Source organism: Drosophila suzukii, chromosome 3 (genome assembly GCF_043229965.1).
Source record: "Drosophila suzukii chromosome 3, CBGP_Dsuzu_IsoJpt1.0, whole genome shotgun sequence".
Taxonomy (NCBI): Eukaryota; Metazoa; Arthropoda; class Insecta; order Diptera; family Drosophilidae; genus Drosophila; species Drosophila suzukii.
The window spans coordinates 80,643,387-80,660,508 of record NC_092082.1 but is presented as its reverse complement, the minus strand read 5'-3'; the positions used below and the strand labels follow the sequence as shown (position 1 = coordinate 80,660,508).

General features: G+C 37.6%; 1 protein-coding gene and 1 non-coding gene across 2 annotated transcripts; both read right to left on the bottom strand.

Annotated features, from left to right (window-relative positions):
- Positions 1-3,177: 3,177 nt before the first annotated feature.
- Positions 3,178-4,223, bottom strand: LOC108014815 (uncharacterized). The gene is made up of 3 exons (XR_010654328.2): positions 4,004-4,223; positions 3,899-3,944; positions 3,178-3,845 (listed from the first exon to the last, which is right to left on the bottom strand). It is a non-coding gene; the product is annotated as an uncharacterized protein (transcript).
- A 1,401-nt stretch (positions 4,224-5,624) lies between these two features.
- LOC108014796 (chymotrypsinogen A) lies at positions 5,625-7,958 on the bottom strand. Its single transcript, XM_036817686.3, has 4 exons — positions 7,798-7,958; positions 6,341-6,564; positions 6,231-6,276; positions 5,625-6,175 (listed from the first exon to the last, which is right to left on the bottom strand). Exons 1-4 carry the CDS (start codon positions 7,941-7,943, stop codon positions 5,671-5,673), a joined length of 921 nt encoding a protein of 306 aa, XP_036673581.3. The 5' UTR covers positions 7,944-7,958; the 3' UTR covers positions 5,625-5,670.
- Positions 7,959-17,122: the final 9,164 nt, after the last annotated feature.

Sequence of the window (17,122 nt, the reverse complement as noted above, 5' to 3'; positions counted from 1 at the left end):
ACAAAAGTAAAATTTAAATCGAAATATTTTTCAAAAATTATGATGTGGAAAATTATTATTTGAATATAATATGTGCTTTACTTTTTTTCTGTAAAATACTTTTAAAATTACCATACCAGGTACTATATTTAAGTTATATATTATAATATTATTGTAACTAAATGTAAGAGTATTAAAGCTTTAGCATTACTTATCGGGCATTATCCTTTGTTCCTTTTGCCTGGTTGCTGATTCGTTCAGGTCACTTTTGAGGGAGCTGCTGAAGGAGTGAAGGGAATTAAGTGAGGCAACCGTCGTACAATCATATTTCTTTGTGACATTTTCCTTGTGCATTATTAATCAACCGGGAGTATTTTAATTTATGTTGACATGCACTTATTTATAAAGCGCAACAGAAATGCGAAAAAATATTTTAACCGGAAACCACATGCGAAACCAGAATGTCGCTGATTTCTCAGTTATTTTTGGCAACGACGTCATTAGGTGTGCATGTGAAATGAATTGAGCCCTTTGAATTTAAAACTATTTAATGTATATTCCGTAAAGTTTTTACACAAACATTTTTTATTTTTATTAAAAGATTGGTAAACAGTTCACGTAAAAAAATAAAGGAGCACAACCTGATGCAAATAGCAAAGGATTGTGGAAATGAAGTCGTGCCAAATGGCTTTTCATTTCAAGAAAAATATAAATTTTCATGCGAATCGAGGCAGCTCTGCGAGATGCGATGAAAAGAAAATCATCTACCGACGGAAAGGGTGAAAATGCTTTAGATTAAATTAAGATAGGCTAGTATTAAGGAAGCACTGGTGACTTACCTAATTGAATTCCACACAATCTGCATTTTTCGCTTGCAATGCATTTTATTAAAACCGTTGCTAGGGAAAAAGAACTTCGCTCGCCAAGGAAACTGAGAAATATTAATATTTCACTATAGTTTGATTGCATTCAATCAATGGAAGGCGGAACAATTCCTTTGATTGACAGCAGTGACCTCCGCTCCGTCCGCTGATCAAAGTTCAAGGGGCAATTGGCACGCCGGATGCGTAATCTATTTCAAACAGCGACCATGCAAATCGAAGAAGCTATATCTATAGCTATAGCCATTGCCTCTCAGCTGTCGACTGTCGGATGCATGCGAGTACAATACAACACAATTTGCTGTTGATGGTGTTGCCGCTCCCCGTCGTCCTTTTCGTCCTTTTGTCCTGTCAGGCCGTCTGTCGAACAGCGAGATGCATAGAGAAATTGCATATAAAATGCAGACAAATAACTTGCTCCCCATGTTTAGCGTATGCCCTAACGCCTGACATTAACAATGCAGCAGCAATAGCAACAGCAGCAGCAACAGCAACATCAGCAGCAACAGCAGCAATAGCAACAGCAGCAGCAGCAACATCAGCATCAGCGGCAACCAGCTGGCAATAAAATGTAACAAACACATTGACTGCTGACAAATAGCATTGCCTGTCAATTCATCAAAAAGAAAAAGGCAGCCAAGACCGTCAGCGAACGCGCAAAACTATTGACATGCACACGCATCGAACACTGAAAGAAAATCTACAAATTCATAATCTTAAAAAACCACAAACTATCAGACTAACAAGAGGATTCCACATAGATCACTAGGGCTTTGAAATAACTTTTAAATTTAATTTCAGGTGCCTAAAAGTATACAATGAATAAATAGTGTTCCTCTTTTTGATTGAATTTTTTGTACATTGGAGCTAAGAATATGTTGTTGCATACTTTTGGGTGGCAACCCCGATACTTTAATAGAGCACGTATTATAACATAATTATTAATTGTAATCCATTAAATATTTGATTTTTATAGTACCTAGTATAGTATTTGGTTTTGACAAAACAACAGCCAAACATTTTTCTGACTTTATTGCATTTTTTTAACCCTTCCCTTTGGTTGGTTTTAAATCATCAACTTCAAGCTAAATAGAAATTTAATTAGAAGTGATTTTTGTGACACATTTTACTTTAATAGCTTGTTATATAAAAATGTTGAAATAAAATAAAAAGTTCTTCACGTTTTTTTCAGAAATCATCTAGAATTTTCCCCTGTGCGTCGTAAGCGGATCTGATCGAATGGGAAATAGGATGCGGGACGCAGGATGCAGGATGCAGGAGGCGCATCCTTGCACTGCTGACTCGGCAGTGGCAATGGCAGACTTGCAGCAAATTTGCTTAGCTGCCAAACCAAACTTCGATTGCCGCGAGCCTGCGTGTGAGTGTGTGTCTATATGGGAGAAATACGAGGGACTGTTACAAATTGTTTTGAAATGAAATTCAAACTGCAACTGGGAAACGGTGCATATTGCTCTGTGCGCGCACTTCTCGACCTCGAAACTTCAAGCGTCTCGTGGCTTTCTGGTTTAAGAAATACCAACTAGAAAGTTGACATCTTTGTGGGCAGGATCAAAGCGATTATTTGGTTATTTCAAGGTTTTTACATCTCGCAAAAGGGATGAGGAAAGGAGAACAGTACCTTAACCGCTGCCCTTACCTTTTATTTCCTCCGTAACAAATTGCCTCAATTACTTCCATTTTTCCCAACCCCTCGTTCACTGGCCGACTTTATGCTTGTAGCTAGGGTATAAAAACTTTATTAAAAACTTTTGTGCCCAAGCCTTTTTATTAGACCTTGTCTGCCCTGAGTCGGGTTTATATACCTACCTTTCTTTATGTAGCCAGGGATATATATTTATAAAATACACGCACATTTAGACGCCTTCCTGGCCGCAATACTGCACTCCAGGGGCGTTGAAGAAATCAAATTAAGAACATTTTCTTTGGCGAAACTTTTTGTGCCTGTTTAGAGTTTTGTAATACTTCAACATCCCCGCTTTGCAGCTATTAAGGTTCGGTCCCTATCTGCCGTCGGTCTTAGCCCCATGTGGTTACTTGAAAAATGCTAAATGGTCCCAGAGCAATTGCAACCCACAACAACATAAATAGCAGCCAGGCAGCAGCAGTTTTGGGCTTTAAAGCCAATGAAATTGGCTGCCGGCCCAAAAGAGTGTGGTCTCTTGTCTCATAAAAGGAAGCAAGGTGCCGCTTGCAAAGGGGATATATTTTGCACTAAGTTTGGAGTTATAAAAGTTGTACTAAACAGTAGGGTACTTTATGTTTGAAAGGTCACCAAACATTAATACATTTAAATAAATACTGGATACTTTGATTGATATATTCAAATCACCTTATGTTATAAATAGTTGTTATTAACTATTAACAGCGTTTAAATAACTTTTATATGCATAATTAATTCTAAAAATTAAAAAACTGTAACATTTTAAACTGTTAGACTCTTATAACAAAACATCAACCTCCAGCACGACTCCGACAATCCAGTCGATGAAGCTTTGAATTTTGGTATATACACAAGTTCCCAAAATGTCATAGCTCTGAATTCCTACTAGTATGTTACTCATTTTTCCCGAAACTAGCATCTCACTGACCAAAGGACTACCTGAATAGGGACACCTTTGATTTCCTTTGAACACAGTGCAGAACTGGGATTTTAAGGGAACCTTGCCAAAGGATTCGTAGCACTTTTTTGGGCCAAGCGTGGAAACGGGGTTCATACGCGGAAGAATTTTTTCCTGGGCTAGGACCCACCTTTTGGCTGTTAAATTTTGACTCTTCTGGAAATTCTTTGGCATATTCAACCAAATGCATATTGGCCGCATCCCGTGTTTATAAACGACAGGTTTCTCTAATATGAGTAGAGCTATATCATTTTCAAATGTGGTTTTGTTGAAAAACTTGTGTATGAAGGCGCTTTGAACGGAGTGCCTTTCATAGTTATTCTTAGATATTCTGAACAAAACGGTACTGTAGAGTTTAAAGAGGTTAGTAAATGAAAGCTGTATGTATATTATACTTGCTTTTCGCTTTGATCAAATATGCAGCTCGCCGATGTTATCACATTATCTGAAATGTATTTTTTCATTAATTGGCTTGTCTTGTAAACCTTTAGGAAAAGCACACACATTGATTTATTAAAGCTCCGCTGCAGTTTTTTGATAAAGGTTCGATGAAAGCCATCCAAGGGCTACGCCTTAAACTTCTGGGGTTGGGATTGCGGTTCGCGCAATTGAAATCCAAAAACTCAGCGGATAACAATTGAAAAAGCAGCAACGGCAACAATGAAAGCTGCAATGCGGGAGTCATCTTTTCTATCGGAATGATTCCCCAAAACTGAAATAATCTTAAATTGTATTAAACATGAAATATCAGAGAGAGAGAGAAACGTTCTGACTTATCAGCACACAGAGAATAAAATGTAAATTGCTTTCTATATAAATCATAGAAGCGGGGTTGAAAGCTTATCGCCATACGAAGAAAACAAAGTATAAGAGAGAATATTGCTGCTTTTTAGAAAAAATTTACAAAAATTGGGAAAAACCATTAAAAAGTTCAACATAATTTTTATATAATAATAACATAAGTAAAACAAGCCAAATTCCTTTTAATTATATATATATTTATATATACTACTTTTTTTAAACATCTAAAAAGGAGGCGTCCTTGTAATTTACTACGACATCAACCTCTAGAATGATTCCCACTATCCAGTCAATGTAGCTGGTGATATCGGTATACATAAACGTTCCCAAATCGCCATAACTTTGTATTCCAAAAAGTGTAAAAAGTGTGTTGTTATAATAACGAATATAATTGATCAAAGGACTTCCAGATTCCACGCCAATGTTTTCGTTTTTGTAGCCAGCACAAATCATAGTGTTCTGGGGTGACATTTTTAAGGCATTTATGCACTTTGATGGATGGAAGTGGGTAATTGTGTTTGTCCTGGATTTTGAATGGTTTTCATTCTTATCTTTGTACCAAAGGGAGGTGCTAAAGTGTTTAAATACTTTTAAATCGATGTCGTCTAACCAAATGCATATTGGCTTAATGTTGGCTTTATAGAGCACATCTTCTTCTAGTTCGAGCAGTGCAATATCATTGTTAGAATTATTTTTGTCATAGAGACTATGAACATATGCACTTTGGACGTAGTAGTTCTTAGGTGGATATTCATCGCTAATATTTTTAAGCTTAAGGCTCTTGAAATTCCCCAAACGAATGGTGATGTTGGAGGGCAGCCACAAAGTTGACGATGAATCGCTTTGATCAACCAAACAATTAGCTGATGTTATGACAAATTCTGAAAAAAATGCTCTATAATTTTAATATTTACGATAAAATATTCATATTTAGACAAACGTTTGTGTATCAGAGTGCCACTGCAAGTTTTATTGGGTAATATAATCAATGCCATCCAGGGACTGTCGGAGATCAAATGCTCATCATGATGAGAAACTGTACCGCAGTTTACATCAAGCAGCTGTGCCGATCCCCGGTGAAGCAGAATCCATAAGAATACAGTAAAACAAACAGCGGAATACATCATTCCAAGAACTCAGCTTTCCAAAAACTGAACAACCTCATGATTAGTTCAACGTTTAAAATAAAAGCCTAAGCCTTATCAGTTTATATGCACTGGTACATAAAATATTGCTTCTTATATTTTCGACCGATGCTTGTTTGCCTATAAACGAAATGCTCTAGGATCACCTACTAAGTTTAACCTTTTTTGTAGCTTAGAAATAATTTATGGCATATTGTTTTTTAATCTCTGGTTATTAACATTTTTTTAAATTTCATATAAAGTATTAACTATGATATCGACCTCCAACACGACTCCCACTATCCAGTCGAAATACCTTTTAATATTGGTATACAAGCAAGTTCCCAAAACTCCATGGCTCTGAATTCCAATTAGTGTATAAAAATTGGTGATCATTTCAAAGACCAATGGACTTCCGAGCTCAGCACATTTGTCTGTATTACTATAGCCAGCGCAGATCTGAGTATGATCGGGGTATACACCAAAGGAATTGGAGCACTTTCTATTTTCAAATTTGTTAATGCTTTTCGTTCTTGTACTTCCACTAGCGCCCCAGTTGGTGGTTTTAAAAGTGATGTTGCTTTCCAATGTCAAGCCGTCGTTTAACCAAATGCATATCGGTTTTATGTGAACCACAGTCTCGTTTAGTTTGACCAGAGCTATATCATTTTTGTTGTAGAGATTGGAAATGTAGACTTCTTTTACGTAATAATCTTTGTAGCTTCCGTAAGCACTCCCGAAGCGAACGATTCTGTTAAAAGATAGCCGGATGTTTAAATATTTTAAAATAATACAGGCTTACGTACCTCTGGTTTTGATTTAATACGCAGCTTGCTACTGTTAACACGTAATCTGCAAGAAAATATAAGTTCTATTAATGGCCGTGAATGTATAGAAATCTTGACATAGTACAAACTTTTGTTAACAAGAGTTCCCGTGCAACTTTGTTGGTTTGATACAATCAATGCCATCCAAGGTGCATATAGATTTTTATAAGGAGTGTAGTTTTCACATTCCGAATCCAGAAACATTCCATGTACTTCATGGAACAGCAATAATGCCAGTATACCAAAACAAGCCGCTGAATTCATTATACTGAGCCAAACGATTTCCAACGTCTCGCGGTTAGTCCAGAATGAGCTTATTGATAAGTAAAATACCGGCACAGAAAAAAATTTTAAATTTACAATTTGTTGGGTTTTTAGGTAATTGAAGTCATAAAAACCTAAAATATAGAAACTAATGTGGTTGTGGGAAGTATAAAACAATTTCTTTTTTAATAATATACAAAAAATTAAAAAATTACTGAGAATTGTTTTATTTCCAGTGATAATGTGCTCGCACATTGAACAGGCGCGGATCAAGAGTAGGGAAAATGTAGGGAATATTTTCGCACAAACATAAAAATGCCGTCCATTAAAAATCATGAAGCTAACATAATATATTTTAAGTACCCTCCCAAATTGAAATGTATTGAACAAGTTCACAATTCCCAAAAAATCAAAAAGTACCCAAAGATCCGTCCCTGTAAAAATTGTACTTTTTATCAGCGTTTTTTCATGTTCACATGACTTGAGACGCTTAATGTTATCTACAAATATTTTATTTATTTATTTATTTTATGCTGCCATCGTAGCACTACAAGTTTTTTCTTAATATTTAATGTGCTAGAAACTAGATGTTAAATATAAGTGATGATGATTAACGTTAGTTCTCATGACTCATACCATATTTTGTTGAATATCATTTTGAATGCGTTATAGGAGATTATTTAACTAACTATATTCAGTTAGTATGACTGAAACTTTATAAATTTGGGCAAGAGTCGACCAAACGGCTTAGAATATATAGATTATATAGCCTACATTTTATTCACACACTGGCACTAGGCTTTTCAGTTAACCCTAGCTTACAAGGTCAATTCAGTGGCTTTTGTGTGTTTTTGGCCCATGATCCTGCACCTCGTCTTCCTTATTGCTTGCTTATTGTTTTGCTGTTCGGCCATATCCCTTTCAAGTTCAATAGTGTCATAGAGCGTGTCGCAGGGCAGGCGTCTAAATTTATGGCCCAAACGGTTGACCTGAAGGCCGCGTGGCCCGTAGAGCCGCAGCACGTGCTTCGGGGCCAGGAAAATAATTTAGCCAAAAACATGTGAAGCTCGCCATATAAATTATGCACACTCGCCCGACAGACGACAACACATGGGTTGCTTTAAGGTATCGCATTGTCTATGCGACCTGCCCACCAAATGCAACAACAACTCCGCACATAACTCACCGCCCTGGCCTTTTATTTTATTGTATTTTATCTTTTGGATTACTTTCTGCCATGACCACAACAAATAAACTTGAGCATCTTTGGGAAAAAACCCACCGAGGCGCTGAGGTAGTGGGGTAAAACTCGGGCAGGAAAAGAAAAGATTTCCGTGGCATTGTTGCTGATGCTACTGGTGCTTCTGCTGCTCCTTGGCTCGAGTTTGCCCGGAGGTCTGGAGCTGGACAACGGCAACAATTGCGCATGTTAACATACTTGTAAGTAGTTTTTCCACTTTGCCATGGTATTTTGCTTTTTTCCATACTCAGTGCTCTTGGATTTTAAGGGTATGATGTGTTATAGCTCTTCTGATCCTGTAAAAGTAATATAAAGTCAGGGCTATCCTTGTCCACACAATGTGTGATCCTAAGATTTGAAGATAGATGGTGCTTATGAGGAATATTTTATTTGATAAAATGTTCGAAAATGTATACTGCCTATAACATCTAATAAAATAAGACCCTTTAAAGACGAAAGGTTTAATCGCAGTAACACTGGTAATTATGATTATGTAATGTCAGCAGTTTTATATGTTTATAAAATCTTTATAAAATATAGGGTTTTGTCTACGTAATATTGGATATCCCCTAGTCCGTTCCATTTCTCCTTACTTCCTGTCTTTTTTCCTGCCTTTTTTCCATCCCCCACAACGGACACATTTGTTTTCCTGGGGGCAGTTGCCTTTGTTTTTGTAATTATCTGCACGTTATTTGTGGGTCAATAAAGTTTCGTTTCATAGTTTGAGCGGTTGTCTGGCTCTCAGCCCGGTCCCAGGATTTATGGCATATGCGTTTTGGGCTAATTTTCAGTGCCGCTGACCATGCCATTGGCCAGTAAAACATTAATAGCAGAGCATGGCAGTCGGGGACGGAAAGGAAACTTGGAATGCTTCTTAAAATAGCAACGGGCGATTTAATGGCAGCTGGCAACGTTTACTCCTCGAGATGTTGATTAATTTATCGATACTCGCTCGATTGTCGGGCGTAATTGTAGCTGCCTGTCAGGGGATCGTATTGCCAGAGATTTATATGATGGCGTGATGGGTCGGTCGGGTGGTATCTTCTTTCCACTCTTTGTATAACCGTACAAATCATTTGTGATAAATTGCCGGCAATCGGTGCTCAATTATTTAATAAGCCCGACTGCCAACTATTGAGCTATCAAATTTCATTCCTCTAATTGCTGTTTAGCGCACTCGGATATCGCGTTGCCATGGCTGGCATTCCGTTAATGGTTGCCCGTTTGCTAATTTCGCATCCATCATCACCATGCATTGTTAATTCTAATAATTGCAAATAAACAAATTGCAACTGCCATGTTTTCGTTAAATTCGGCGCTTTTGGTTGCCCCTGCGGCGTAATTGATTATTACAGATGATCGGATGTGCTTATAACACGGCACACAACTCGATTTGACACGTATCGTGTTGTGTTTTTAATGCAAACACAATTTGTCCGCCGCCAATGATTAAAATAAAATGATTCGATTTGGTGAGTGAGAGGCGAATACCTTCTTTTTTTACCCCTTTCCAAGCCCGAAACCAATCACAAAATCCTCACCCGCTACCACGCCAGTTTAGCAAAATAGTTGGTAAATTTATTTGCCAAATAAACTGCACACAAAAGCCAATGGCAACGATGAGAGGCACTTGGCAGAGCTGAATTAAGCTGACCGTGGCAAAAACAAAGAGTAAACAACAAATTGAAAGGCATGAAATGAGAAAAAGGAAAATAAACCAACACAAAAAGTTGATCACAATAAAAAAAGGAAAGCAAAAAAGTGCCTTCCAGTGGCACACATGCAGGTGTATCCGTATGTGGTAACGTCAATTGTTTAAAAGTGAAAATTCGATTTTGTGGTAAGGCAAAAGGCATCGGGACACAAACAAATGGCGTGCCAAACCGAAAAGCAAAAACTTTTCTTTTTCAAATTTTTTTTTGTTTCCTCCCTATCCCCCAGTGTTTTTATAATTTTTTTTTTGGTTTTTTTTCTTGCTTTGTGCAGCAAACAAATTTTTGGTGCCTCCCTTGTCGGTTTGTTTGAATTGTCCCTGGTTATTGTTGGCTGTTCCTCCTGACGCTTTGTGTCAGGCCGAGTCCTGTGTGCTGATGTGGCCAACAAAGCGAGAAGACGAGAAGGAGTATAAAAAGGCCAAGAAAAAAGATATATTCCGAAACGTACATATAAAACAAACGTGGTCGACGAGCATAAAAAATGTCCGGCAGTAAAGTGAAGGAGAGTGTCCAAGAACCTGTGTCGTGAGCTGCATGAGGAACCGGAAAACTGGAAAACCGGAAAGGAAGATGTGGAGACACCAGTCGGAGGTTTTCCACCACTAACAAGAGACGTAACGATAACGAAAAACAAACTTTAAAAATTGGATTCTTCATTTGCATCGGCAAATCCAATCAAGCCAACGTAAAGACCCCGGCCAGACATATACACAACATAAAGCCGATGCACCATCGACTGAACCACTCCACCAGCTCCAGAACTCAGCCACCTGCAATTTGGAACCGTACACTCAGAACCACTAACATAGAAGTTGGTAATATTAATTAATCTCTAAGGATGCAAATGTAAAGATATCATTTTAAATCAAATTTGTATTGATAATAAATATTAAATATATTTGATGTTAATTTCCTTAAATTTTTAGTATTATATATATGCTATACCGTTACTATATTTAATTGATATAAGCGATATTTTTCATTATTATACAATTAAAATAGACAAATATATCTGGGTATTACCTAATTTAGAATCCATATAAGATTTCTTGTCGCATTAAATATTATTTAGTACTTTGTTTGGAAATATATTTATAAGATATATTAAAATATATATATTTTTCGTACAAATTCGAATACTTAAGCCTTATGAAATGGGCTTTATATATTTCTCTAGGTGTACCTCTCCCATATGAACATGCCCACGTTACGTATACGCCACCAGCCCCGGAAAGGAACAAAACGAGGGAAGGAGAGCGGACACGAACAATAAATGAAAGGTGTGCGCCTCCTGTTTGTCCATATAGTTGACCATTGCTTATGGCCTGCCACCGACCACGCCCCCCAGCCCGCTTCGCCCGCCCCCCAATCCGGCTGAAAATTGGTAACGATTTGTATTGGACTATGGCCAAGCATAAAAGAGGCTGAGTCCGAGTCTGTTTGGCCATTGTGAGTGGACGAGTGGTGTTCGTGTGTGTGTCTGTATCGAGTGCCGAATCTTGTTTAAAAGTTTTGTCCTTTTGCAGTCCTCCTGGCCCGCAATTCCTCTCGCAGAAAGGAGGGAAAATTTTCTTATTTGTATGCCCGGCTCACCTGCCGTTATCCATCTGTCTTGTATCTTCATCAAGTTGGCCAGTATTAAGTCGCTTGTTGGCCGACCAGCCTCCTCTGCCGCTCCTTTTGCAGCATGTCCTTGCAACGTTGTGGTTTTTTCGGTGAGCTCTTAAAAAACCCACAGCATGCTTTTTTGGGGAGGGACAGGCTAGGGGTTTATTGATTGCCCGGGCATACGTTTGCCATTTTATTACAAGCCAAAAAATAGAGCAAAACCAAAAAAAAGAATGCATCGAAACGCCTCACTTTTGTTCTCTGCTGCGCTTTTTTTTTGGTCCACCCCTCGTTTTCTGGCCTCGTTAATTGCCTCAAAGCCAAACATTTGCGTCAGTGGCAACCGCATTCGACGTCGTGACAATGACAACGGCAACCGCCGCTTAAATTGCCCAAAACCGCGACAAGTGGCCGTGTCCAGCGATTCCCCCACCTTCCGCCCATCATCCCACTTCATTGGGCTTTGGGCCACCCTTCCCGGATTTTCTTCACCACGGCCACGGGGCCACGGTTACGGCTCCGGCCCATTGGAGCGTATAAGAAAACCATTCATTAGCGCTTATCAAACGGCACAGACAGATCTGTCCCACCACTCAATGGCCGTTTGATTTTAGCCCTAAACTACGGCGACTTTTAATACCCTGCCAGGGGGTAAAAACATTTGTTCTTCACCAGCTTGCAAGGCAGTCAAGAAGAGCTCTTTGAAGATATTAAATATTTACAATAAATCTAGAATTTTATTTTCGGTTCCAGAATCTAAAGTTTTCTTTGCGATATCTTTTATAAGACTAAAATATCATAAAAGCTCTGTGCACCTTAGATCAAATGTCAATATACGAGTATTTGTTTCTAGCATAATTCATCATGTAACCCAATAAAACTCTTTTTATGGTAAGATTACTACCATAAATCAGTTAACTTACCATAGTATAATATTGTTTTTTGTTTCTGACTAAAGGCCTTTGATATTTGATAAGAAATATTATTTATTTCTGTTTAAGAGAAACGGCTAAAATCTAACTATTAATTTATATAGCTCTCAAAGAAATAACCCTTGAGCAAGTGTATTCTAAACTTCGGTTCTCGAAGGCTTTATCAGCATTCGACTTTTTTCGTCTAGCTAGGCCTTTGCTGACGTTTATTGTAAATGGCTGTCCAATGAAAATTGTTGTGGCCTATCAACGTCAACGCGGTCACGGCCGGGCCGTGTGTCATTAGTTCGGGAAAAAGTGGCGGCAAAAAACTTGCACGCCCGCAAGTCGTGAAAAAAATATCTGGCATTTTTATCGGTCCCCCATACGCTGGATGTCCTGCGTCCTGTTGCTGTCGCTCGTTGCCTTGCTTTAGTTTAATTGGCACTTGACAGAGTGGCCAACATCACCACCAGACCAGGAAAACAACAACCACTAGGTAAATCTGCTGCTGGTCTTGGTTTCTGGTGTTATCAATCAAATTGACTTTTTCTATATCCATCAGCACGTGTGGGAGATGACTAGAGCGTTGATTTCTTGTGGCTGTTTTATTATTTGTAATGCCCTTAATTGGTGTTTAATGTGCCCATTTAATTAGGTTGTTAGAGATTGGCAGATACACGAATTATGATATTTGACTCTGAACTGAGTGAACTGGTAGTTTTGTAATTGGTTTTTGATTTCCAACTAAATTTGAGGATTTTATATTAAAAACCCTGTTTCATTTGAATCAATTTTATTTGTATAGATAGGAAAGTTGAGAATTTCGCTGCTGTTTGAGTTTGTGCTACTATGATCCCATGAAGTATTAAATGTACATAATGAAAACGAACAAAATTTTGTTTTAAAACAAAGCTAGCGCAGTGAAATACACTTCAATAAATACGTAAGTGTACTTGTGATTTTAGTGATATTAACTTTTTTGAATAACTGTATAGAGGTTACGTGATATAATGTTATGTTATGTTTTCTTATTGTAGATGTTTACCAGACTTTCTCCGTTGACAAAGTGATGTTTGTGTAGCCCTTTGCCTGCTTGCAATTTGACCATGGTCAGAATGTTGTTTTATTTGAATAATTAAAACGCGCACACACTCACAGATCAAGGGCTGTATGTCCCACTCTTGGCAGTCGCAATGTTATCAGCGCCAAGGCTTTTGGTAAAGGGAATTATGCATATGTATTTGTAAATCTAATGTCCTGCAGCACACCGCATCCGAATCAGGACGAGGACTGGAAACCAGAACCCGAGAACCCAGTGCCCAGAATCCAGTGCCCACAACCAGGACCCAACGGCCAACGAATTTATAACTGATTTCTGGTGATTTAGTTGGCTCGCCAAATGGAATGAGCCGAGTAGCGAATGTCTACGGCGGCTGTTCCATATGCAGAGAAAAAAATTAAAAGCCTAAGCTAGTTTCATAAACCATTTTAAAATTCTACCAGATTTCAACATTTAAAATTGACGTATTTTCCGTTAACATATTAACTAAAACTTTCAGGTCTTACAATTATTTGAACAGAATATATCATAATTCTAGCGTTCAAAATATAAATATCTAATGAAATGCCGATTTTTTCGCTTTTTGGGGTTTACAAAAACCTATTTCTTTTTTAAAATTAAATTTAAATGCAATAATGAAATTGTTCATAACTTTTGGTGAAATATTTTCTTTATGTGTGGCTACTTATTATGCAAAATGCCGCACATGGACCGTCGGATGATGACCAGGGGCCGAAGGGGGCTCCAAATGGTTTGGACATGTCATGACGGAGCGCGTCTCATTTATATTGCATGGCTGAAATGCCTGTGAGGCAGTCGTGGACCCCACAGATAGATACAAACCAGGCTCACTTGAAATGCATTGAAATTCGAGCGATATAAAAAAATGGCTAAATGGGGAAATGGGGGAAAAATGTAGCGCAAGGCCGTGTGCCGGCACAAAAGTTAATTGAAATGCTATCAAAGCATATTCAATTAATTTAAATTAGCTCAGCGCGGCACAACACAAAACGCAATGGGCCTGGGGCGTTGGGGCCGCCAAGTTTTCCAGTTTTCCCGCTTCGCAGTTTCCACTTGGCTGCCATGTTAATTATATGCGCCAAGGCTGCTGCCAACCAAACTAAATGGCAAAAGTTTTTCCCCCTGTCAGTGGCAAGAGTCGACTGCCAATGATAAGGAAAATCGGACTGTGGATGGGGGAGTCCAATTCCGCCTTCATTAATCAATTATTGCAAACAATTTACTGCTCTCTGTTTTAGCCCGAAAACAACAATAATAATGACAACAGCCGACAATCAGCAATCAGCTATCAGCTCTTGGCTAAATGTTTTTATTTAAAAAGGGCTTGCGAATTGTTAATGTTGAACAAATCGCCCCGAGCGTCCATCATTTGTCGGTTTCTGGCATCTCAAGGAGATGGTGAATGTAATTTTGTTTATTTCACATGTCGAGCGGAGCTGTCAGTCCATTGACAATGTCAGAATTCCAATCAAAATGCAAATTAATAATAAACAAAAATGTCTTGACATTTACTCTCGCCGATGAGATCAAATTAAATTTCAATTAGCTGTCACAGGGTAGAGAGAATGAGCTGCAAATTAGACAATCGGAGGACCTTTTGACGCTTTTCCAAGCGAGATATTGCGGTTGTTATTGAAAGGGCAGCTCTCAGCCTTCTAATACTTGATCATAAAGGAACGTGCTCAAGGCGTTATTATAAAATCGAAATTACAATTTCAAGGGTTTAGTAGTCCCCCAATCAACAACAAATATGCAGCTGTATAATAAGTACTTATGATAATGTTAAGGTATTAAAGGGCTTTATGGCTTGGTTTGAATCTTTTAGATTTATGATACATTTAATAGTTCATCAAAACTAAATTAAGAATCCTTTAATTTATTACAATTATTTTCATATTAGATTTTTCCGTAATTCCAAAGGCTCTCAGGAGGAAAACCCAAATCGGGGCTTTTAAATTTCATAACTTGGGTAATTGGATCCCGATTAAAACGTGGGATACCTCTATGAATTTGTGGGTGAGTTCTCAAATATGCTATGTTCAAATATTTGTTTTTAAAGATGGTCAACATTTTACCTCATTTTCATGTTCAATTTTTTCGTATTTCCGATCGGTTTCAGTATGGGAACCAAAAACTGCACTTCTCAATTCCATAACTTTAGTTATTGTGTTCCGATTTATACGTGGGATACCTCTATGAATTTGTGGTTGAATTCCCTATCATTCTACATTCAAATATTTCTTTTAAAAGGAGTTTCAAATTTTGACCCATTTTCATGTTCGAATTTTATGTAATTCCAATGGGTTTCAGAATGACGACCCAAAATTGCACTTCTAAATTTCATAACTTGAGTAATTCGGTTCCGATTTATACGTGGGATACCTCTATGAATTTGTGGTTGAATTCCCTATCATTCTACATTCAAATATTTTTTTTAATAGGAGGTCAAAATTTCGACCTATTTTCATGTTCGAATTTTATGTAATTCCAATGGGTTTCAAAATGACGAACCAAAATTGCACTTCTATATTCCATAACTTGAGTTATTGTGTTCCGATTTTGACGTGGGGTACCTCTCTGAATTTGTGGGTGAATTCTCTAATACTCTACGTTCAAATATTTGTTTTTAAAGATGGTCAAAATTTTAGCCACTTTCATGTTCAATTTTTCCGTATTTCCAATCGGTTTCAGTATGGGAAGCAAAAACTGCACTTCTCAATTCCATAACTTTAGTTATTGTGTTCCGATTTTGACGTGGGATACCTCTACGGATTTGTGGTTGAATTCCCTATCATTCTACATTCAAATATTTCTTTTAAAAGGAGTTTCAAATTTTGACCCATTTTCATGTTCGAATTTTATGTAATTCCAATGGGTTTCAGAATGACGAGCCAAAATTGCACTTCTAAATTTCATAACTTGAGTAATTGGATTCCGATTTATACGTGGGATACCTCTATGAATTTGTGGTTGAATTCCCTATCATTCTACATTCAAATATTTCTTTTAAAAGGAGGTCCAAATTTTGACCCATTTTCATGTTCGAATTTTATGTAATTCCAATGGGTTTCAGAATGACGAGCCAAAATTGCACTTCTAAATTTCATAACTTGAGTAATTGGGTTCCGATTTATACGTGGGATACCTCTTTGAATTTGTGGTTGAATTCCCTATCATTCTACATTCAAATAATTCTTTTAAAAGGAGGTCCAAATTTTGACCCATTTTTATGTTCGAATTTTATGTAATTCCAATGGGTTTCAGAATGACGAGCCAAAATTGCACTTCTAAATTTCATAACTTGAGTAATAGGATTGCGATTTATACGAAGGATACCTCTATGAATTTGTGGTTGAATTCCCTGTTATTCTACATTCAAATATTTCTTTTAAAAGGAGGTCCAAATTTTGAGCCATTTTCATGTTCGAATTTTATGTAATTCCAATGGGTTTCAGAATGGGGACTCAAAATTGCACCTCTAAATTTCATAACTTGAGTAATTGGATCCCGATTTATACGTGGGATACCTCTACGGATTTGAAGATGAATTCTCTAATACTCTGAGTTCAAATATTTCTTTTACAAGAAGTTCAAAATTTTTGATTTTTCCGTAATTCCAAAGGTTTTTAGAACGTGAACCCAAAACGCCACTTCTAAATTTCATAACTTTGGTAATTGGATCCCGATTTAAACGTGGGTTACCTGTATGAATTTGTGGTTGAATTCTCTAGTATTCTAAAATACACTTGTCTTTTACACGAGGGTCCATTTGAACTGATTTTCATGTTCATAAATAGTTTTCTGGTGTGTTCCCTTAATTGTCAAACATAAAATGAAGCTCCTATTATTATTTTATTCAATGGTTTAATTTACTGAGATTTCGGTCGAAGTTTTGCCCTCTGTGCGCTTATTAACGTTTCGCATTTAACATTTACATTGAATTGTCGGCGGGTGGGCTAGTGGGTTGAATGGTCAGCCACAGATGGTCAGAAGCATCTGGTTTTTGGCCCCAATCCCTGGCCTTTGTGCAACTAAATTATTTAGTTGTG

Excerpts from the sequence above, each read along its gene's own strand:
- LOC108014796 (XM_036817686.3), bottom strand. The coding sequence starts at position 7,943 with ATGCGCAATTGTTGCCGTTGTCCAGCTCCAGACCTCCGGGCAAACTCG. Across the intron at positions 6,565-7,797 it reads CCCACTACCTCAGCGCCTCG|CTCATTCTGGACTAACCGCG; the intron begins GTGGGTTTTTTC and ends CTTATCAATAAG. Across the intron at positions 6,176-6,230 it reads GTATTAAATCAAAACCAGAG|AATCGTTCGCTTCGGGAGTG; the intron begins GTACGTAAGCCT and ends ATCTTTTAACAG.